Source organism: Lissotriton vulgaris, chromosome 7, assembly GCF_964263255.1.
Source record: "Lissotriton vulgaris chromosome 7, aLisVul1.2, whole genome shotgun sequence".
Lineage (NCBI taxonomy): Eukaryota > Metazoa > Chordata > Amphibia > Caudata > Salamandridae > Lissotriton > Lissotriton vulgaris.
The window spans coordinates 1,169,726,040-1,169,751,188 of NC_141695.1; the positions used below are offsets into that span (position 1 = coordinate 1,169,726,040).

Consider the following 25,149-nt stretch of genomic DNA (forward strand, 5'->3'; position numbering starts at 1 on the left):
TTCCCAATGTTCCGGGGTACGCAAAGCCTGAATGTGCGCTGTTTGCTCATACTTTTTACTTGGTGCAGTTCTTGAGAGGATTGTGCACTAATCGTTCAACAGTTATTTGAATGCAAATTGGACACAAACAAGGTTTCACGCCATATCGGTGTATGCAGGCAGCCTGGTATGATGACTCACCTAGCTGTGTAAAGCATCATTATTAAGTATTAAACTCTTCATTAGTTTGTTTCGTCATTGCCCGACAGTACACTTGCAGGAATGATGGCTACAGATATATGCTTGCTTGTGAAGCCTAAATGCACCTTGCAAAAATGTATTACTGCTAATGGTTCTAGTTAAGCTTGCAATGTATAAATATATATTAAAAATAAATTGCTTATTTGCTTATGTCTCTGTGCACACCTGCATGCACTTGCTCCTGACCCAGGAAATGGAAGGTCTCATTTCAAGGGCTGCAGCCACCGCTGCTCACTTTAACTTACTGCAAATGTTAACGCCAGGCTGCCGCTTTCTCCTTTGCACCACCCCAAGCTTTTATCCTTATACCTTCAGAACAGTAGCTCACTTTGCTCGACTTTGTTTCCTGGCTGGTGCAGATCGAACTCCCTCGCCGCTTTAACTAGTGAGGAAGAACGAGCGGGTCCATGGATGTGGAAGTGATCCTCAAAATAGTGGCATGCAGCGCTGCACATTGAAGATGTGTTTTGTTCTTCACATGTACATCTAGCACCCATTAATCCAGTCTCATGGGAGGTCAAAGCTTGTTGTGGAACAACAATCATTTTCGTACGAGTCCTTAATTGGTTTAAAAAAGAAAACACAAAAAAACAGGCACTTGCTGTGATTCTTACAAGAGTTGATAATAATTTGACTACTCGGTGACAACTTGTTGAAGTATCCCCCTTACGAAAAGAGGTGCAGGCTTCCGTCTTGTTTCCATAGAGATGCTGGCTAAAAAACATTGCCACTAATTAACAAGACGACCAGCTTGGGAAGTCCTACCACACCAGCTCTGTTTTTACAATTACTTGATGATTTATGAGCAGCAAATTAGAAGTCCGAAAAGCCAACGTGTGGATTGAAACTTATTACTCTTCCCTTGATGAACTCAAAACTTTAAAGCACACTTTTTTTTAAGAGGACACGGTGTAGAGAATCGATTTGGGGACAGATTTCATATGTGTATACTTTTAATGATCTATCCACTTGGTCAACCAGTTCCCAGTTTTATAGGACTGGGCAGGGCTTAAAGGCTCAAGCGTTTAGTAAGAACTGAAGGTGGCACTTGTTTTTTTTTCTCCCATGGATGTCCTGAGTGCAGCATCTTGATTCAGCCAGCGAAGATGGAGTATCTGATAGTGACATCTAGCCGCAGATTCCTTAACTTAAAATATCCCCAGGCATCAGACTGGATCCGGAAAACTTTCCGTTGCAGCACCTCTGCACGCCGGGGGCGGTGCCGCACTGCTCCGCCCTGATGTCCACGGTGCGCTGACGTCAGTTAACTTCTTTTCCGCGCGGGTCCAGGGAAAACCAGCGGTTCCTTAGCCTGTTTTCAGACATTCTCGACGCCTTCGGCGTCACGGAACAGTGTGTGATGCCTTCTGGCTTTAAGGTGTGTGAGACCTGTATGCGGCAAATATCTGTCACGGATCCGCATGCAATATGTATGTGATGCCTAGGAGTGCACCAGGACTCCGAAGAATGTGACGCCTGTCGCAGGATGAAACCAAAGTCCCTATGGGAGTGTCATATGAAGCTGCTGGCTGCCCGGATGTCTGGTCCTGCGTCTTCACACCGCCGATCTCCCTATTGGGATCGGGGCCGCTCGAGGTGTCGTTCCCTCGGACGAGACAGGTAAGCACAAGCATAAGTCAAGGAGGTCATCCTTCCGTAAACATGACGCTGGGGCCCACTGCTCTCGGTTTATGTCAGGCACAGGCGCCCAAGAGTCGTCTTCCCCATACCCACCCTTTGCGGGTGTTGGAGCGACAAGGACCCAGATGGAGTACTATTCAATAGCTCTCCAGTCTTTTTTCGGTCAACCCCTCTCCCTTGTGCGCCTTCGGGTCCCACAGGGGATGAAGGTACTCATGTTGGGTCTTAGCCGGCGGATTCGTCCCCGGCGCCGGCTGGGTGCCTCGACTCCATGGTCGATACGACGTCGGGACACGGCCCTGAGGGGCATCCCACTCATCCGTCCAGCCCACCCGTTCAGTCGCCGCATAGCCTTGTGCACTTCCTGCGCCGACGTCCGCTGCAGAACAGAGTTTGACGCCCTGTCGACCTTTTCCCTCCCCGCAGGTGGAGGTTGAGTTGCCATCGGGCTGCAGCCGGGTCGGGTCCCCTCTGATGGTTCTCAACGTCAAAGCGACGCCGTCTCGGTGTTGGTCGCCGTTGGTGCTGGTGCCCACGGCTCCTCTGTTCCAGGAAGATGAGATCCCTCTGGGCTCACCATGCTCGGGGTCGTTATGACGCCCCTTGGTACAGGTGCCTAGCGTTCCATGGCCTTTGGATCATCCTCAGGCTCCGCCACCTTTACTGTCTAGTGGACGAGTTAGCCGCCAACCATCCCCGACCAATGGTTTGTTGTCACCCCCCCAGAATGGCGACAGAGGGTAGTACGACTTTTGTGAGGGCTGTTCGCAGGGCTGCGGATATTCTTTCAATTGCAGCCCCCTGTGGTTTCCTTGCCCTCTGATCCTTTACTGGATCTTCTCCACATTGAACCTGTGGACGTGGAGTCTTTGCTACCCCTTGGTGGGTCTTTGTTTGACATCCTGCTTGGTACCTGGGCACAGCCCTCCTCTCGTGATCCTGTTGATTGGTCCATTGCGCGCAGGCATCGTGTAGCCCAAAACGATCCTGTCTGCTTGTCCCTTCACCCTAGAGCTCATTCTGGTTGTCCAGGCGGCATTCACCTTGCTGCCTTCTTCCGCTCTGCCATTGCTACCTCCCACTAGGAAGTCTCGCTGGCTGGATACATGTGGTTGCCACATTTTTGCCTCCGCCAGTGCAGGCATCCATGCCTTGAACACGTCTTGCGTGTTCGCACGTGCTTCTTTTGCCCTTTGGGACTTAGTTGAGATTCTTCTTCCTTCTCTCCCAAAAGGGCCCCGGGCTGACTTGCATTGCCTTCTTCTTGATGGGTGGGAAATGGCATAATTTTCCCTTCGATCAGCCTTGTACGCTGCAGACTCTGTGGGTAGGGCAATGGCCCGGTCGGTTGCGTTGCGCCGCCATGCATAGTTGCACGATAGTCGATTTCTGACAATGTTCGGGTCGCTCTCTAGGATCTGCCATTCAATGGCGTGGACTTTTTTGATTGTCACACTGATTCAGAGGTCTCCCGCTTCCTGTCTGCTCTACCGCGATTTTCTGGCCCTTGCGGCCTAGCTTACTTGGCCTTGTGGCTTATCTTTTTCATATGTTGTATGACCTTGTGTTGAGCATAGGCAGCGTTGTCTTGTTTGTTTGGGACCCTGGGTATATGATGTAATGCCCAGATTGTCTAGGTGGCTACTCCGCCATGTTTGCCTTTATTCAGTACAGCTGGTTCTGTCTTCATTTCAGTACTCTGTCAGTGCTCGTCTCAATCGGATCCCCCCTTGCTGGGGTTAACACTTGCCCTTTGTGGGGTATTTCCTGCCTATTGTGTTGCTGCCTTCCTATGAGGAAGGTTTGTGGAGCCTTCCTCACAGAGGTTCTTCTGTAGATCAGTCTGTTACTCTCTTTCTGCTGTTATGCGACCCACAGGTTGGCGTCGCTCTATTGCACTTTCAGATTTACTTGGGGTCTACGGTTGGCCGTAGCATTTAGTAGCTTCGGTCGAGAATCCCTACCGCGAGGCTTCTGCCTCCCCGGGGCGTATTTAAGCTCCGCTGTGTTTTGCAGCGTGAATCTCTCTAGATTCATTATGCTGTGCATTATTCCGCCACCCAGTGGTTGGGTTCAGAATGTAGTTCCTTTTTTTTTTTTTGTGGCCCAGGTGGGCGTCGATATACCAACATTTGTTGTCCTTCGTAACATCGACACGCTTCCTCCGGAAGCTCCCACCTTTGGTCGCTATCTTCAGATTCTTTTTTCCGCCTTTGGGTCTGGATCAACAGTGAAGGAGCTCTAAAACTTTGGAGAGAAGAATTGATGAAAAATCCAAAAACTATCTAATATCACCGAAGACGACACCGGTGCACAAGTAGAGACCAAAGTCGAAGAAAGAAAATAGAACATTGGAGAATTCGACGTTTCTACAGAGAATGCGCATACAGGGGGCTCCCTGGGCACGGTGATTGACAAAACTCTGTTTAAATTCTGCCCAAACTGCCACCACAAGAACGCGCGAAAGGACCAGTACCCGGTTAGCAATCTCTTCCTGTCGCTCGACCATCGTAGCGAGGACTGCAAAGCCTGTGCAGCGTTCACCCCGAAGACCCTCAGAGTAAGGGAGAGGCAAAGAAGAGCAAACTACAACTTACAAGGGCAGGGGACACCTCCATCGCTCCGAGATTTGGGACTCTCCAGCAGAAAGGAAGACCATATCGCCGAAGAACACCATAATCGTCGAGGTCAAAAAGAAAACATCGAAGGAGGTAAGTCATCGAACCCCAAACACTCCACTGATACTCGAAGAAGCGAGTCAAAAGCCTCGAAAGGAGCAGGGCCGTCGAAGCACTCGACAACTGCATCCAAGGACAAGCAGCCCGTCTGTTCCATTTGAAAAGGACCCCCAGATGGCGAAATCCCAAGACAAGGGAAAGGTGCAGAAGAACAGCCACGAAAAAGAGGCCTTGATTTTAGACTTCGACAACCCCATAGAGGAAAGCCGAAACCCTTGAGGCTGAGATAGAAAAGAAGAAAAGGCTCGACGCCGAAATGGTAAACATCTTGCAACGCAAGAGACTTCGATGAAAAGATGAAATTCTACAGCATTCTGTCGAAAGCCACAGCCATTGTATAGCGCAGGGCAAAATCGCTGCATGGCATACTTCTTCAGTGTTTGCGCATATTGTGGGTGCACCCTGGTATGTTCGCTATCATGGGGGGGCCTGCGTTCTCTCTTCCGCTTCTGCGGTAACTGGTTCTACACTCACCATGGTCTCTCACTTTCGCACCGGCATTTCTGGCTCTGTGGTTCTTTTTCTCTCCACCCGGTATACACACAAATGTTTTCCAGCTGTTCTTTCACAGTTTGTGGTGCCTTTGCCTCCCATTGTTTTCCCCTCTTTTTAGAACGTCATGGTCTGGTGTTGGCTGCGCCAGAATTGCTGTCCCCACTGTGTTTAGTCGCCTTGTTCACGGCTCAGTTCTCTCTGAAACTTGGTGGGGTTCAGGCGCAGACCCGCCTCCTATATGGGCATGGCTTTGGTATCTATTCTAAGTTAAGGAATCTGCTGCTAGTTGTCTCTATCAGATGGACGAGTTGCTTACCTTCGGTAACAATGTATCTGGTAGAGACAGTCTAGTCGCAGATTCCTGAACGCCCACCCATCCTCCCCGTTCTGCGAGGACCTTTCCAGGTTGGGTTTTATGCATTCACCTGGATTTGTCTTCCTGTGGGTTGACCTCTTCACTTCACTCCTCAACGGGATGCTGCATTCAGTTTTGCTTGCTCTGCTACGCCAATTCTTGTAATTGGGTGGTATGCTCATGTGTCATGTGTCCTTTACGTCCCTATCTCCTGGGTCGTACAGTGTGGGGTCTCCTCATGTCTCCCACCCCCCCCCCTTTTCTCAATAGCCTTGAGGCCTCTTACCTTCCCAGTGGTCCATTGGTTTGAAGTCTATTGGCTCTGCCTCAGTCTTATGGGTCTCTTACAGGGGATGCAACGTCCCTTTCTGGTGCCGACTTGTGGTGGATTGTCATTGCGCATATATCCTGAGCTTGTTGCCCTACTGTGGTTGCAGACTTCTCATATCTGCAATGCTGTTTTTTCAAATCTTCTGCCTCTGTGGAGGGTTTCTCCTTCGCCTGTGCGGGGTTGCTTCTCAGAGCAGTGCTCTGCTTTTTCCCTTCACTATTTTTCAGTCTCCAGTGCCTGGCACTGTCCTTTATCGTGCTGTTTTTACCATTCAATTTCTTATTCATCTTTTTTGCACACTGTTCCCATACTCTCACCGTTTTTGGTGGTGGCTTTGCGTTGTGGCGCTGAAAAGTTTTTCCAGCTCAAACTGCTGTCAGCGTGCCCGGAGAGGTCAATATGGCTCCGCTGACGTCACACCCTTGGACGACGTTGGGGCGGCGCCGTGCGGCACAGCCCCGGCGCGCAGAGGTGCTGCTGCGGAACGTTTTCTGGATCCAGTCTAATGCCTGGGGATATTCTAAGTTAAGGAATCTGCGGCTAGACTGTCTCTACCAGATACATAGTTACCGAAGGTAAGTAACTCTACTTTGAGTAAAAAATGTATTGCAGGGTGTCCCATTACTGGGACTGCTTAAGAACATTGTGCTTTAAGAGGCTTGTTTTTTATTATTGTATTTGTACTCTGAGAGACTTGAATGTTATTATGGCATTAGGGGATCTGTAGCCAAAAGTGCATGTTCCTTAAGAAGCCACTGTAGACTTCAGCAGGAGTTTTAAATCCCATGAAACTTGAGCTTAGTTAAGTGATGCAGAGTCACCCACGCTAGATGACGTGTTTGTTACCTACTCATTGAATGGATTATAAAGATGTTATTTTTGGGGCTCGCTGTAACGCAGCAGCTCCAGGGCAGGAGGAGTATGTATGCAAACGTACCATCTCACAACACAGAGCTGGGTTTGCAATGTATATTTGAGGCACTATGTGGAAGCTGGCTCCATAGTTGCTCTGTTTGTTTAAGCCCCTACGAATCCTCTCGTAAGCACCACTATCGCAGGTTGCACAGCACACATTCACTGTCTAATTTGTGTTCAAGTGTATTGTTAACAACATAATCAATGGCTCATGTACTTGTTAAATTATGTTTCTGTGATGTACCAGTCAAGATTAAAAAAATATGGACTGAAAAACGCAGTCATTCCCCTTCGTGAACGGGATAATTTGGAAAATAAATATATAGAAAGTGGAAGACGTATAAGCCTACTGCATAACTCCCTAGTCTTGATTTCACCTCGTGCCACCTCATCTGTCCACAACCCTACAATTTCGATCTCTTTAACTCCCTCTTCAGGTTCTTTTCGTGCCTGTTTTCTCTCATGTTTCCCTGTAGTTGACCTCCTCCAACTTCCCCCTTTTTGCCTCTCCCTTTCTTAGTAGTCTCGAAGTCTGATAGAGTCTCAGTTCCAAAAAATAAGTGCTGATGCCCACTACCTGCAATCACCAACACAAGCTGAGCACTGGCCTAAGGATGCATTCTTTGAATGATTTAGTATGTGAAGTATGGCTTCTTCCTTATTGCCAATTGTAAACATTCCTTTCCTTGTGAAAATCGATGAAAATTATGTAAAAAAGCAGTACCCTAACAACTTTCCTTAAAAAAAAGACCAAATTTATTCAAAATGTTCACTACTTTGAAATAGGACCTAGATATATGGCATTAAAGCAGCAAGCGTTAGCCTAGCAAATAGGTCTCGCCTTTGGGACCTTATAAGTATTTAGCTATGCAACACATTATCCTAGGTGCTAAAATATTTACAGAACGCTGCTTCACACTGAGTACTCTTTACTACACCAAACGTGAACTAATAGGTGGCACATACGGACCCGGCACTACCACTTATAGAACTTACAGCACTGCCTACTTACCACAGATACTGGAAAATACAAAAAGGGGTTCTGCCCACATCACCCTCCCATATCTGAGCAAGGGACATCAAAAAGATGAAAAAGTAGAAACCATGGTACTGAGGGATTAATTCAACATTTAATTCGACCCAAGATATAATTAATTATCCTGTTCTGTACAAATAAATGTAATGAAGTCACTAGTCACAAGTTTATAAGAACATATCGACGTGTCACAGGATAAAGTGGCGCACAAAAATATATTAATCCTACTACAAAAACGCAATGTATATACAAATCACAAATACAATATATACATAACATATACACGCGTGTACCCTAAAGAAATATATATATATATACACTTCTCAAAATATTCACTCCTAATTTCGAGTGATACACATCTGAACGGGAATCCTCACAGCGCCTGATATATAAATTCTCTCAAACCACCTGTTTTATCCAAGACGCATGAAATTGAACAAACAAGAATAAGATTAAGGGGACTCCTTAACACAATGGTGTCAACGCGGTCGCCTTTCCGCCAGTTGTCTCTTTATGGCTTCATCAGGACAAGGGTACTAGGGTAATATTACAAAAACAACAAATTATACTGAGACAAATTACAATGTGCCTGTTCCGTCTCACCCGTCTGTGTTGCTACAGTGCCACACATGCCTAATTTAAAAATTCCCAAGTTAAAAACGCAGCATGCTCACTTAATAGAAATCCTTTGTAAGAGGTGAAAAGTATAGAGAAAGCACCTAACCCAAATAGCATACCAACGTGGTTTGTATAATAAACATGCACAGAAGACAAGAAACTGGAATATGTGCCAAATTCAAGCAATTATTTTACAAAACTACGACAAAAAAGGGGGTTACCTTAAAGCTAATGTCATGGGGGATCAACCACTCCCATACAGGGGATGGTAAAGAAGTTTCCTCCTCTGGAACACACTTCACACACCCCTAGAAGCAAACCAATGCTAATTTATGCGGGGCATGAAACAACCAAAGATCACACATGCTATACGGGGAGTCCATACCACGTACCTCGTAGAAAAATAATATGCGCCCACTTCAAGGTCCGGGCGAAACAAATCGTAAATACTTCGAAGGGAAGGAGAGAGTGAAGGGGAATCCCGCTCCTACTGCACTCCTAAAGTGACAAGTAACAACAAACGGGAGAACCCGTATTAGTTACACAAAACTGTACCCGGCAACACGTATCTGGGGTGGGGGACGACAAACAATTGCATATACCTACAAAAATGGTTTAAGTCCTTCTGAGATCCATCCAATCGCTCCCACGGCAGCAAAAATCAGCGTTCTCGTGGCCAGGACGCATCAGCTTAGAGCTCATTAAAAGCGTGCTGACATCACGAGTGGAGCGTCCGGGGCTAACAAAATAAACGAAGGGCAACTGCTCAAAAAGACAACACGACTTCAACAACTGCAGTCAGAGACATAAAGGCAAGACTACCTATCGTGAAGGGCCGGACTTAACTGATCCTACACATCTACGCCAAAAAGGCACAAGGTGTAATTACGCTAAATGGAGTACCTGAACCGAACCCCCAAGAGAGGAGGCTACAACAAAGGGATCCCATCGCGGATCTCCTATAGAGGTAAAACGAAAAAAGCCCATGCTGGTGTCAGTCGAAAATGTAAACTAAAGAAAAAAGAATAAAAGTAAAGAACCCATCACCACACCGGCGTAAGCTATACGTCTGAGGCACTGCATAATCGCATAAGGATTCACATTCTATAAGAAATGATATAGAGCACAAAAGGCAAACAAGGGGAATATGTCGGAGAAGGAATACTCGTATCTAAATCTCTATTTACAAGTTTTTGGGCAAGGCATCCAAGCCCATGGCACGTATATATTCTACAGATACCCCCTCAGGGAAAGAATGATAGAATAGTCAAGTGAGATCTAACACATAAACCCAAGGAGGGAATACAGTGTCACAGTCATATCAGTGGCTAAATTAAACCAACCCAGGATAATAGGTCATGTCTGGGGGATCTATTTACAAAATAGAGTAAATTAGTGCCCACAATTCATCACGATCATTTTATCCATTTGTGGTAGTGTGGTATCTATCAATCAGCCTAGCCTCTGTCCTGTTCAGTTTCATTTCTAAGTCACCTCTATTCTTGGCTGCAATTACCACTAAAACTGCCCAAGTCATGTCTTCTTCGCTGTGCCCAGCATCAGTGTAATATTGTACCAGTGGAGCCCCACTGGTTTTACACCTAATGCGTGACTTGTGCTGGCCAATCCGCATTTTAACAGATTGTGTAATCTGGCCTATATATGCTATGTTGCAAGGACAAAATACTACGTATACAACATTCTTCGTGTTGCAATTAGAAAGGGAGCGCATAATATGCGTCTGCCCATTGATCATAATGCTCTTCAAATCTTTAGAATTGGGACACACCGCACAGTTCATGCATCGGTAATGTCCGATCAATGCTGGTAAACCTAACAGACTCCTGGTGTCTTTCTTGGATGTCGGTTCTCTACTGGCTCTAACGAGATGTTGTTTTATGTTTTTTCCTTTACGGAAAGCAAAGAGCGGTTTGGCTATATGAAGGTGCTCAATCAACCTCCAGTTATTTAAGATGATTTGCTTGACTTTGTTAGCTTTAGGATTAAAAGTCAATACAAAAGTCATCAAATTACTTTCATTCTTTTCTTTTGGGGTCAGTAGGGTTTCGCGGGGCGTATACCACGCTCTTTTGAGGGCAGCTTTAACTAACTTCCTAGGGTAACCTCGGGAGCATAATTTATTCAACAAAATTTCTGCGTTTTCAAAATAATCATGTTTGTTTGAACAATTACGGTGAATACGCAGAAACTGCCCATAGGGCAAGTTCTCTTTGGGGCTCCTGGGGTGACCGCTGGTGAATTCCAATAGGGTGTTTCGATCGGTAGGTTTAATAAACAGGTTCACCTCCAAATGGCCATTGTTATTGAAAATCCAAAGGTCTAAAAAGTTGATTTTCTCATTGCTGAAATTAATGGTGAACTTAAGATCTGGGGTACAGGTGTTAAGCCACCCATGGAATAGACCAAGTTCTTCACTACTTCCGATACAAATGAGGAATATGTTGTCAATGAAACGAACCCACCTCGACAAGCATTGCCGAAATGGGTTCGCCTCACCAAAGACATATCTCCCCTCAAATTGGTCCATAACGAGGTTTGCTATTTTGGGCGCAAAGCAACACCCCCATTGCTACCCCCTTGAGTTGTAAATAAAGCTCCCCTTTAAAGGAAAAGAAACTGTTCTTTAAACAAATTCTTGCCAACTCAAGGATAAATTTCGTAGGTACCTGGTGTGGCCTACTTCTTTGGTCTAATACTAGGTCCATCACCATTAGAGCCTCATCTTGCGGAATATTGGTGTAAAGACTCTCGATGTTGAAGGAGACCAACAACTGCTGGTCTCCATCGAACACAGAGTTCTCAATTTTATGGATTAAATCCATCGTGTTCCTAATGTAGGGCTGTGTGGTGCTTACAAATGGCTTGAGAAAAGTATCTATATATTTAGCCAAAGGCTCAAGCATCGACCCACATGCCGCAATGATCGGGCATCCTGGGGGTTGAGCAGCATCCTTATGTACTTTAGAAGTACATATAAGGTAGGTGTTTTTTGCAAGGAGGTGTTCAAAAATTCATATTCTTTTTTTGCCCAAAAATCCACAATCTAATGCTTCCGTAGTAAGATACAATATCTTCGCTCTCAATGTAGTCGCTGGGCTGTCTTGAATTTTACGGTAATGCATTGGGTTACCCAGTTGTCTAAACACTTCAGTGTCATATGCATCACTGTCCCACACAACAATCCCCCGCCCTTATCAACAGGTTTTATTACTGTCAGGGGGTTGTTGGCCAAGCTAATTAGGGCAGAATGCTCGTCTTTATTAAAGTTGGATTTAAAGGAGATTTTTTTCTCACTCAGTTTGTCTATTTCCCTTAGGATTTGGTTCTCAGACAAAACAATTTCATCAGGCATACTTGCACTATCTGGACAGAAGGAGGAGTTAAGTTTTAGACCACTTACATTCCATTCCACACTCTCGTCTTGTTCAGAAAAAAAGGTCTTAAGTCTGATTTTTCTTCAAAATTGTAAGACTTAGGTCTTCATGTCAACTGGGTCTTGTACAACCAGAGGGACAAAGGAAAGGCCCTTTTGTAGGACTTTTAATTCTACTGGAGACAAGGACTGCTTTGAAAGATTGTAGATAGGTATTACTTCCATATCATTTAGTTTAAAGGCCAAATTTGGAAGGATCATACTACACCGAACATGAACTAATAGGTGACACATACGGACCCGGCACTACCACTTACAGAACTTACAGCACTGCCTACTTACCACAGATGACAGGCCAGCCTCAAACTGGTCTCTACCAGTTTATCGCCATGGAATACTGATATATGGTTTGAGAACTATTGCTATTCTTTGACTACAGAGACATAAAGCCCATTTGACGAAACACGTGTTGGCTACTGGGAAGAAAATGCTGTTTTGAACAATCATAACAACAATAATAAATGACTTGTGCAATCCAAGATTTGGAACGTCAAACTTTCGTGTGGAGTTGAAAATACTCAAGATTTTATTATTGATGAATGTAGTACTGTGGAAACAACTATATATAACTTGTAAACTGTGTGGGCCAATTGGATTTATATGATTTTGTTTGGGACTCCTTCCTTCGGGTTTCTAAATGTGAATGTAGGGTAAATATTCCTCCTTTGTGTGCACCATTCTCTACTTTTTGAATAAAGGCACTGACAGTAGAAGCCAGGAGAAAAATATGGGCCTAGATAGAGGGACAGGACTGGGAAAACACAGAAGGACAGCCCCAGAGAGAGGAACCATCAAAAAGATGGCAGAGGGCCATAGATATGTAATATGAAAGACATTACATACGGGCAGAGAGATACACACATACAGAGTTAGAAGGACGCGGACACAGACAGACATGGAGGAGGAAGAGTGAGGTTCAGATTCACAGCCCCGTTTGTTCTCCTGTTCAGTGACTCTTACTGTAAGGAAGGAATTCCTTTTAAAGCCTCTACTGAGAGTGTAGGGAGTGGTGAAGTTACCATATCACTGTGTGTAGCAGCCCCACATCAGCACGTACAATGTAGCAGAGACTCCCAGTACTCACTGCACACTCAACAGTGTTTTTTGGCACATCAGAACTCTTTTGTTCCTACATAGAAAGCATGTGGAAGCAAGGAGGGAGGATGAAGGAACATGCGAAGTACGCAAAACATCAAAAACGCCGGTGACAGGAAAGAGAGCCTGCACTTTCTGAAAGCAGCTGGTAGCGCTGTAACTGAAGATAGGAGGGAGGAGGAGGGAGCATGCAGAGCACAAGAAACATCAAAGATACTGATGACAGAAGAAGGAAAAAACAAGAAAGACTATAAGGACATGATTTACAGGCGTCAGTTTAGCGCATTTTTTTTGCAAAGCCGAATAACACAACAATTCTAAAACACGAGCCTAGGCAAAGGAATCAAATAATGCTCCAAAACTAACATAAAAGGCGAGAAATGTAAGGCCTCAAGTAACAGGACCATTAGCCATATGCAGTAACACACACCAAGAGGAGGGCTAAATGTAAGCGATTCAACACAGAAATTCAAGGATTTTGGAACGAATGAAAAGTGATGGATGTGCTCTAAGCCCACAGAGTAGATACTGCATGACTCGAAGAGACCGCTCATGTGCTGCCTAGGCGAGACGTAAAAAGGGGTTAATTTGCCATAAGGTTTCGGTGACCCCAAGGCAGAAACCGGAAACAGGCCCGCCACAATAGGTTGGCACGCCTCTCAAGTGTGTGTTTATTCATACATGTTATGTCTGGTTTTTGAGTGATTAGACACCTTATGTATGTGAGCCTTTCACAGTTTCTCTTGCAGTCAATAAGAGTGGGTGATTATATTTTATTTCTAGTGGCAGCCAGGCAGAGCATCTGGTCCCAGCAAGAAAACAGGCTACAGTAGTTAGGGTATGTATGAGTGAAGGCAGAGCCATTTATACTGCCTGAGCTCTAGACTATGGCCAAATTCGAATGTGAAGAGTGCTAGAGCACATTTCTGAAAGGATGGACTAGGATTAATGATATGGTTCCCCTGGAAGTGGCAGGTCCTCCGGTAAGGCGGAGGATCGTTGCCTCACTGCACAAAAAGGAAAAATAAGTGACAATAGCGTATCTTTATTATCATTTTATTTTTCCTATTGCATGCAGTCAGTGGCCTGCATGCAGTGTGGGGCGGGGCTGGCCAGAGCAGGGGAGGAATGGTTTGCACTCCCAAAGTGCGTAATGAACACTTTGCATCTTCTCCACCAGGCTGCATTACACAGCCTGGTGAGGAACATGCACAGGCTCCCTGTTCCAGTCTGAGCGCCGATCCACGGTGACCAATCACATCGCTGCATTGTTTTTGTTAACTAACCCCTCCCACTCCACCGCCCATGTCCGGTAGCAGCTGTTACCATCCCCTGAACATTTTACAGAGCTTAGTGATCACAATGCAAGCTCTTTCTGAAGGGATGGGCAACTTTTGATTGAAGTGATGGAGCACTGTGAGCAAAGGGCTTTGTTCAGTTTAGAAACGGTGGGATTTTGTGTGTGAGCATTTGTTTATGTAGGAACACTATGGAGTATCGGTGACAGTGTGCATGGGGAGTGCTTAGAACCATTGTTGCAAAAGCATTGCATGGAAAAGGTCATCTGCACTCTCCCTCCACTAATCAATCCATACCTAATTCTTACATGATGGGCAACATCACTGATGGATGCTCTGCCTTGCATAGTAGTAGCTCAAAATCGAGAAATACACACAATACAGTTTTAGATTGTTTATGATTTCATCACATTGGTCGAGATACAGTCTTGCTTTGCCTATAATAGTTCAAATATTCCGTACAAATATACTGTTTGGAGCAAGGCACCATATTCTTTAATTCACGTTGTAAATATCGAATATTGATGTCCCATCGTTTTTTTTTCCTTCTCTATGACCTTTTTAGGTCTCGCCTATCCCATTCTGCAAGTAATGGATAGGGGAGAATTATAGGGTTGGATCAGGAAAGCTAAACCAGGCGGCGGATTTTGACGAGTGCATGTGTCCATGCACGCGCTTCCATCCGCTTCCATCCGCTTCCATCCGCCTGCCTCGCATCATTGCCACCAGCAGCTTCACTTCGATCCGCTCCGCCCCCTGCTGCACACGCTTTCCATCCGCCTGCATCGCGCGTCCATATCAAAGCCATCTGTTGCTTCCCCGGCGTGCTCGGCCTCACTTCTCCACTTCCCCTCCCCCCTCCTAATTACATCAACAGCTTTGCTTTTGTTTTTGCTACGGCATTTGTCAAACTGCATTCGTTATGATCTGTGTCTTCTCATCAACCCCCTTAGCAGTTCTTGTCAGGCGATGTTTTTTTTTTTTAAACGTTGGCATTTTTTTTGCAATATCGGCTTTGCTTTTCATTGTGGTTGCGAAACGACTTTTCTCCTCTGCATTATCAGGGGATGTCCAGTTAACGTTAAGAAGCTTCACAAATACAACTGCAGCGCTAGTACCAACCTCTGGGCTTCCATTGCCAGCGGCACATATGCAGCATTTACTATGAGGCTCTGTTTTTTTTTTTCGTTTCGGGGACAGCTTCCCCGTTGTTTACGTTCGTGCTGTGTGTTTGCCGATATTGCTCCTATACGTATGGACATAGCCAGCGGAGTTACCCAGAAGCTTCCTTTACTTCCCTACTTCATTTAAGGCAATGTTTCTGTTACAGCTACAGCCCTACCGCCGTTTACATTGCTGCTTGCTGCTTAGCAGTGGCTTAATATTACACATTGATTTCTGGTACAAAAACTTGCCACAAACAACTTTGTTTTTCACGTGAAGCTGTGTTACTTAATGTGCTTAGCCCAAAGGGCAAAAAGCGAAAAACAATTATTGTTCACACTGACACACGTTTCATCAGTTGTCGTGATTAGCCAAAAAATACAACAATATACTCCTATATTGTAGCAAACTATATGGACATCCAAATGTGTAGCAACTGCTTTGCTTTTATCGTGTTTTTCATTGCGCTTTAGCAACAGCATTTCTCAGCCCGCATTATTAATGCATGTCCAGTAAACGTTAAGGAGATTCAAAAATACAACTGCGGTGCAAGCACTAACCTCTGCCCTTCCATAGCCAGAGGCACAAATGCTGCATTAACTTCGAGGCTATGTATTTTATAGGCTTCAGGTACAGCTCCCCCCTTGCTTACATTGATGCTCTGTATTTGCCAATATTCCTCCTATACTTATACACCTCGGCAGGGGGGGTTACAAAGAGACTTGGTTTTCTTTCACATTTCATTCAACACAATGTTTGACTTTCAGCGACAGCTTAACTGCCGTTTAAATTGATTCTTGCTTGCTAGCACTTTGTGAGCTCTGCAAACACAGCATTTATGTTGCTTATTAACAATTACAAAGTATATTAGCACTCAAATATTAAACGTTACTTTCTGTCGTAAAATCAGTTTTGTTGTAGCCACAGCCAAAACATTTACAAGCCTCTTTTTCATTCTGAACTTCTCTTTCACAATACAACCACATAATTAGACCCTTGCTGCTTGACTAGGTGTTAAAGCCGCACCCACGTACTTCGCACTTCTTCTTCACAGTATGTGCTTTAGCGCTGTAGGAAAAACAAAAAACTTCAAAGTAGCTGCGTACCTTGGCGTCTGTCTGCTTGGAGCCCAAGGTAAGTGCTTCACAAGTTTAGAAACTATCAGGTAAACGTTAACAAGGCTGTATTGTTGCTGTTAACCACAAGGCTTCCTTTTCCGCTCTTGTTTCTCTATTGCCAATTATTTGCCCCAAAGCCACAAATTTAGATCATATGCGCTATCGTCCATTTTTATTTTTTACGAGCGCAGCCGCTCATTCCCTCCCCTATCACTGAGCGCGTCTTGTGCACCCAACAGTCATGTACTAAGCTCCTTGGAATTGCTGGAAACCGTAGTTTACAGTGTGTATAATTAGTGTCTGTTCCTGAACGGGTAACCTGCTGTAAAACATCCTTTCACGTTTTCAAACGTGGTGCGGCGTTTGGGCTACCTCCTCCACCCTGCACAGTTTCCCCGCACTGCCCGGCCTAGCACAGTGCGCCTTGAAGCTTGGGCAGGCAGCGCCTCGACAATGGCTGTTCCTGAGGGCTCCCTCTGTCCACAGAACCACCAGATTTCAGAGCAGCGAGATTGTATCTCCAGACAGAGGTACCACTCTGGAGATGCAATCTCGCTACTCAGCTTCCCGGATCACAAACCAGGGACTCTGGTAGCAACAAAATCACAATTTGTAGCTATACAAAGTCCCTTATTTCTACCACTGCTCACACAGGATATGGCACACCTTCGTATATGAACACTTCTACTACTGCCCTGTAAACGCAAGTGCACTTGTGCCACGATTGCTTTCCACCCTTGACGTGAGCTCCCCTCCCCCAACGGTCACCGTCACAACCCCAGCCTGCTCCTGCAATTACATGCCCCGACACCAATGATCAGTGTGGCAGGGAAAGCGCGCTATCGGTTTCCGTGAGTTTGCTGCAGGTTAGAGTATTCTTCATGAACAAAACCTGCATTATGTAGATGCCATTGCCATCAAATAAACCATACATTTCTCATACACAGAGCAGAATTACTGGCCACTGGGTCATGAGGCACGGATCTTTGGAGAAGTCATTCTATGAATGTGACATTCTTTGTAGTGCCCTTTTGTGTGCTCCTATCTGTATACCCGTGCTCTTTCCACAGTTGTCTTTTGTGGCAACTTCATATTCTCTTTTTACTTCATTCCCTCGTCTCCTAATGCTTTACATCAAACTCAGTTTTGTAAATGTATATTTTTTCGCTCCAAGTCTATTCACAGTTTTGCCCCGTTCGGTTAGTGAATCCGACACTGACCAATCTTGTATTTTCTTTTGTAGTTGTTATATAGCTCAAACACGACCTATAGGGTTAGGATTGCTTTAGATGAGCACCAGTTACATTATATAAGGACAGATTCATATTTATGTAGGGAGCTCTGACCATTCCGCCGCATCCTCTCCAAATGAATCTTTTGCACCACTACTGCAATAGCGTGCTGCACACCTTCACTTTGGTATCTACTGCAGGTAAAAGTTGTGCGGGGTCAGATTAAGCCCTTTAGTGAATTACACACCTAAAACATGTACACTTTGTCTTCAAACAACCCGGGACAGTTTTAAACATGTTTGAGACTGCATGCATGTATGCTTTTTGCAGCCAATGATTGTGGTAATATCATGGGAAACAGCCTTTATAACGAAGGGTGAACAACGAGATGCCTTTACAATGAAGGCATTACGACAATGTCTTCATGATACTTGTTTTAACATGCTTTCAGTTTAGGCAGTTTCGGTACTAAAATGTACTTTCAGCTGTGTACTTCTAGCAATGACCTAGGTAATGATTTCGGACCAGTAATGTGAGTGACACATCCTGTCCAAAATACACATGCACACCCTCAGCGAATGACTGCAGCAGCAGTTGGATGGTGACAGCCGGTTTGGCTTGGTGGTGAGTGTAAATCAGTGTAAAGTAGTAGGCTCAGGCTACTTTCACCACTCTCTTATCCCCCTACTATCACCAGCCGCTCACAGCTCTTCCGCACAAGCAGTTCCACAATATCCACAACAGCCATATCCCTCACAAACTAGGAGACTTACACTACCAACAGCACTTGCACACTCCTCATAGAGTAGCAGTCTCCCACTAACAGCACTCACACCTTCACACTACGTACAACACTCGCTCACCCTTCATAGACTAACAGTCTCACGCTCACTCAAACACTCTCACACACCCTTCACAGACACCACTCTCACACGCCTACCAAACTTCCAATCAGGCTCTTCTTAATGTCCCTCGGTTCCGCAGGACCAAAACCGGTGGCACTAGATTCTCTGTACTAGCACCTCACTTCTGGAACAGTCTGCCGCTGTCCATTAGATCCATCCCTGTCTATTCTCACTTCCGTAAGGCGCTTAAGACTCTCCTGTTCTCCCAAGCGTACTCCTGCTGATTTTATCCTGGCAGACTTCTGTGATTCTCAGTCTAAACTCTAGCGCCAGGAAGCCGCTTGGTCACAGTGCGCTCTATCAAGAACTTTCAACTTCAACTTCAAACTAACAGTCCTGCACTACCGGAAGCATTCTCGCACCACTAACATCCTCTCACTACCCTCACATGCTGGAAGTCCGAGAGTACCAGAAACACCGTCACACCCCTCGCAGACCACCGGCATATCCAATAGGTCCGGCACAGGCACTGTATCTAAAGCGCCACCCTCAGGTCGGTATTCCTAATGCCTCGGTATGGTAAAGCGCTGACACAAACTAGGCAGAATGCACATTGGCGCAGTTTGTAAAGAGCTAATATTACCCACGAGCCAGAATGAAAACCCACTCCCATCTGACCCGTGGTCCCCAGCTTGTGGTTGCTGTGATACTTTTCAGTTTTTTGCACCTCACGGCGGCTTGTCTTATGTCACGGGTTGGTTAGAGGTAGCGCCTACATTCCGCAGACCGTCTTGCTATCTCACTAACTGTTACACAGGTACTATTTTCCAAGCTTCAGCCTCCTGTTATTTATGCCCCCCAATAACAAAAAAAAACATAAGCAAGCATTGGCACACGCAGAAACAAGTTGCCAGCATTTAAAGAACAAAATTAGATCAAGACATTATTTATAGGTAATACTTTTTTAACATAGTCTTTCACTTGTACGAAATGCTTTCTTGTTTTAATTCGGGGAAATATTGAAAGCCGTTATTAAATAGGATGTCTAAATGTAGAGCTGCCATTCAATACAGTACACACACAACCACACACACAAACACACACAAACACACACAACCACACACACACACACAACCACACACACACAACCACACACACACACAACCACACACACACACAACCACACACACACAACCACACACACACACACAACCACACACACACAACCACACACAACCACACACACACAACCACACACACACAACCACACACAACCACACACACACAACCACACACACACAACCACACACACAACCCCTCACACAACCCCACACACAACCCCACACACACAACCACACACACAACCACACACACAACCACACAACCACACACACAACCACACAACCACACACACAACCACACACACACACAACCACACACACACAACCCCACACACAACCCCACACACAACCCCACACACAACCCCACACACAACCCCACACACAACCCCACACACAACCCCACACAACCCCACACACAACCCCACACAACCCCACACACAACCCCACACACAACCCCACACACAACCACACACACACACACACAACCACACACAACCACACACAACCACACACACAACCACACACACAACCACACACACAACCACACACACAACACACAACCACACACACAACCACACACACAACCACACACACAACCACACACACAACCACACATACAACCACACATACAACCACACATACAACCACACATACAACCACACATACAACCACACATACAACCACACACACAACCACACACACACAACCACACACACACACAACCACACACACACAATCACACACACACAACCACACATACAACCACACATACAACCACACATACAACCACACACACAACCACACCATCAGTGCACTTTTTTTACCAGGCACAGGCACCATCAGTCGTCAGTGCACACTTTCATCGGGCACAAACACCACCAGCCGTCAGTGCACGCTTTCACCGGGCACAAACACCACCAGCCGTCAGTGCATGCTTTTTCACCAGGCATACACACCACCAGCCGCAAGTGCACAATGGCACACACACCACCAGCCATCAGTGCACATTTTCTACAGGCACACACACCACCAGCCATCAGTGCACACATCAATTGTTAACACATCCACAATTAACTATTGTAGCAATCGCAGTATGGTGCACTTTACTTTTAAACATATTCATCTAAAGCAAAGCATGCCACCATTGCTACAAAAATAAATACACATTTTTTGACCTACAATTTATAGACTTTTGTTGCAGTTGGTGTTGCAATATTTAGCAGTGCCAATAGCTCAAACTTAATTAATGCGAGACCTATTGCATTGCAAATGCTTGTTGTTTCTCCTTCCTTTCAGGCCTGGGGTGATCACCATGCAGGCTCTCTCTGAAGAAGACAGGCGGCTTTGGATGGAAGCGATGGATGGGCGGGAGCCGGTGAGTGAAAATTATTGTGGTAGGCACCACCCTTGTGTCAAATATTTTGGGGAAGTCCTGTGTTTAAATATGTGATGACATTGTTATGGTGGACAACAGAACTTTGCCAGGCACAGCGCAGGGAAAGTTATTGAGCATTGAGATTCTGATCCTTTTTTTTTGTTTTTTGTTTTTTGACACTCCACACATTTCCTCCCTGTATGTAAACCGGCAACAGGGCTCCCTGAGTCAACACACTGCATGGAATATGGGCACATCTGTGAAAAGTCAGCATGATTAGAAATACATGGCTCAAACGGGTTATTGTAGTGCTCCATAATATCTTATTAATGTTACAAGTATGCTGACCACCACCAAATGAAAATGGTCAGTGAATTCAGTAAAACTGAGAAATGACCAGACAGGGAACTTTTCGCATTATTTCATAACCAAGACCAATAGATCATGCTTTTTAATGTATAAAACAAATCAATGGCCTCTTACAGTGTGACTGTTATGCGTGATAATGTAAATGTATCGTTCATAAATATGAAAGTGAGTTTATAATAAGTGTGAAAAATGAGTCTCCCAATAATGATGCAGATGTTATTTCATATTAATGGCAGGTTCTGCTGCCACACTGAAGCGTCCACCAGTCGCGGTGTCTCAGGCAGTGGACTCGTAAGTTGGTGCCATCCATGGTCTGTCAGACAGCCTCTCAGACGGCAGAGGCCTGCTGACTCTGTTTATTAGAAGCCATACATTCTACCCCACTGGGTACACTATAGGAATATGGAAACTAACATTTAAGTTCCATTTCCTTATAAAGGCACTTAGTCTCTTGTACTTACAATATTTTTACAATGTACAGCTGAGGTGAATTATTCCATGTATTGTTTTCTGAATTCATATCTGAAGCCGAAAGCGTGCCATTTTGTCACTGATATTAATTTAACCAAACCTGGCACCTGCATGCAGAGTATCCTGTAATTAGTGGTGATTTCATTTGATTGCTTATTGTGAGAAGTTGGCCTGGTATATGCTGTCCACTAATTAAAGTGGGCACCCTGTACCAGTCCAAACAACCCTTATTGATGATTAGGTCAAAGATATCCTTTATGAAAGCTATCATAGTGGTAGCTATGGAGAGCAGCCTTCAGGCTAAGTCTTGAAGGAATGTGAAGCAGCTTGTTTTACCAGATCTGAATTTCCAGAATAACCAAATGAAAGGAGAACCACACAAGAGATATATATAAAATGTATGTATTTATTACTAAACACTCTACTAACCTCTATAAGAGATAAGAGCACAAGGCACACAATACTTAATCAATAGAACAACTGTAAATAGCACAATACACAGCGGGCTGCAGGGTGAGACCAAACCATATACTAAAAAAATGGTATAACAACAATGACTTCACTAGACACTATGCCTAGAGCACGTAGAATCACTGGGACCCCAAGGAACCACCCAAAGGAGTGACACAGGGAGCCCACGGAGGACGGGTGCAGTGTGTGAACAGTGATGAGAGTTCCGTACAACTCAATGGAAAAGTCACAGTTGGGGAAATTACAGTTGAAGGACACTTCGGAGAGGACTTCAAGCAAACCCTTTGGAACCTAGGTTCTAAGGTCGGCACCCTTGTGAGTACTGGGGTACCTGTGTTACCTATCCCAGGGGAGTGGGTGCATAGGGGTCAAGTGGTGTTGGAAACGTTCGTCGTTTGCAATGGTGTGACTCAAAGGAGTGCTGCTGCCATGGAGATAGTGTCCGGTGGATTCCAAGCCTGGATCTGAGGTGAGAAGAACCTGAAAGCAGGGGGGACAGAGTCTGGGTCACTTCAGGGTGACCAGGGGCTCAGTAGACAAATGCCCACCTATGTTGTGTGCTTCAGGTGTGAAGATTGTATGCTTGACTCTGCAGCCACGGGGACCAGGAGACGATGAAAACAAAAGTCTGAAGGTGAGCTGTCCCATGAAGGATGTCGAGTGCTGAGGTGGTCAGTGTCCGGATTGACCACCATCAAGGCTTGGCAAATGAAACCCACGCGGACAGAGGAAACAAGTTAAGGTGAGGACCAGCAAGGTCCTGGAGACACTCCTAGCTATGGGGAATCAGGGCATGTCTGGAGCAAGCAGGAAAGCCCAAGAGAAATCAAAGTTACCCTCACAGGGACCCACAGGCCAACAGACCAGGGATCGCAAAGGGACCTCAAGCTGAATCACAAAGTACAGGCCCACGGAGCACTCGTGGAGTGGAGGCCGGAAATCTTTGGTGAAAATACTGCTCGGGGTCAGGACTACAAGTAGCCCAAAGCGCAGCCTCAGATTGCCAAAAAGCATTTGCTGCTGCAAAAGTACACTGTGCACAGGGGTTCGGGTTGCACAGTCCCATGAGGTATACTGGTCTCAGATTTGCTTAGAGGTCAGATCAACCTCAGGGATGCTCGGGAACCCACCTCCTGTAGTGCAGAAATGTTAGGAATCCTCAGGAGCTTGGAAGATGCAACCCGGTCAGATGCGTCAAGGTGCCTGCTTCAGCAGGGGAGTAACTCCTTTACTCCAATGGGAGATTCTTCTGTCGTCCAGCGAAGTGTAGACCGTCAAAGTACTTGGTTTCTGCTTGCAGAGTTTAGTCCAGGTAAAATCTAAAGCCCTGTGGTCAGGTTTTCTACTTTATACCCAAGGAAGGGGTTCGACAAGCTCTGATGACCCTCCTAGGGGAGGGACAGGACAGAGGGGTGGTTACACCCATGTCCTTTGTCCGGTTTTGCACCAGAGCAAGAGCAAATGGCTCCTGCAACCGGTTTGAACTGGACTATGCACAGGGAAACCAAATGTGCCCCCAGTACAGACTTTCAGGCGCACTCAGAGTGCACTCACCCAGACCCAATACACTAAAGACTATCTGGGAAGTGGTCACACCTCCCTGTGACAGGATACCTATTATCTGAAAGAAACACATTAGTGGTAGATTCCTTACTTTAGAATTACCCCCAGGCATCATACTGGATCCAGAAAGTTTTCGTCAGCAGTACCCCTGCACGTCGGAAGGTGGTGTGCGGCTTCGCGTTCTTTTTTGGCGTCGTGGTTGCCGAGAAGACATTGCGGCAGCTACTTAGACGCCGCCGTCAGTTTTCTTGTTCCGCTCCAGCAAGCACAGATCCGGGAAGAGCAAGTACCCCAGTCACTTTTTGACTGAGTTTTTTCAAGGCTTTTTGTCTCAATTTTTTTGATTGTCGACTCCTGGTGTCGTAGGGATGTTCGGCTTCAAGAACTGCGGGGACTGTCATCGCGTGATGTCTGTGACGGACCTGCACCGTGTGTGTGTCTACTGCCTGGAGCGCGACCACAACTCCAAGTGGTGCCCCGACTGCCGGGCCATGGCGCCGAAGACTTTGCAGGAGCGGCCCAGAAGGTTGCTGGAAGTCCGGCAGTCTGCTCCACGCTGCTCAAGGTCCCGGTCCCGGGGGAGATCAAGGAACGGTCGCAGAGTCCTCAACATCGTTCCGCTGGATCAAAGTCCTCGCACTCGGTGTCAGGTAAGTCAAAGCATTCCAAGAAGAAGTCGAAGAAGCAGGTTGCTCTCCGACTTCCCCTCGGCAGTTGCAGCTGAGGGTGCGGGTGGTGCCACCCCCGTGACTCCGGCGGAGCCTGTGACGTCACGTCGGCCTACCCACCCTTTCCAGATCCGTCGGCGATGCCTGCTCAGGTGCAAGACTTTCGTGCTGCCATGGCCCGTCTCTTTGGGCCGTCTGGCCCCGTTGGTGCACCTTTGTCCCCCAGGGCACAACTGGGGGTTCGGCCCTTACATCCGGGCCTGGATCCCGGTCGACACCGGTTGACCTCCTAACACCACCACCGATGTTTACCTCCCTGCACCACCTCTGACGTAGTCCGGTGCTACGTCCAATGTTGGTCCTGGTTTCAGCCCCGAAGCAGACACTGCGCCGGATCGGCATCGCTCAGCGCCGATTCCGCCGCCGATGGGGTTATTCTATCCATATGTCCGTCCTCCTTCTTTCCAACCTGTCCTGCAGACTTTGGAGGCAGGGGAAGACTGACTGGGAGGGGTCTGAGGACCCTCTCACACAAC

General features: G+C 46.1%; 1 protein-coding gene across 6 annotated transcripts in view; it reads left to right on the forward strand.

The window, feature by feature from the left end:
- ARHGAP26 (Rho GTPase activating protein 26) overlaps positions 1 to 25,149 on the forward strand; it is a 2,045,367-nt gene that overhangs the window by 692,598 nt on the left and 1,327,620 nt on the right. For all 6 annotated transcript variants that reach the window (XM_086931644.1, XM_086931645.1, XM_086931643.1 and 3 more), the window contains exon 11: positions 20,993 to 21,071. In XM_086931644.1, coding sequence (XP_086787770.1) covers positions 20,993 to 21,071 — 79 coding nt within the window. The remainder of the gene's footprint in view (positions 1 to 20,992; positions 21,072 to 25,149) is intronic.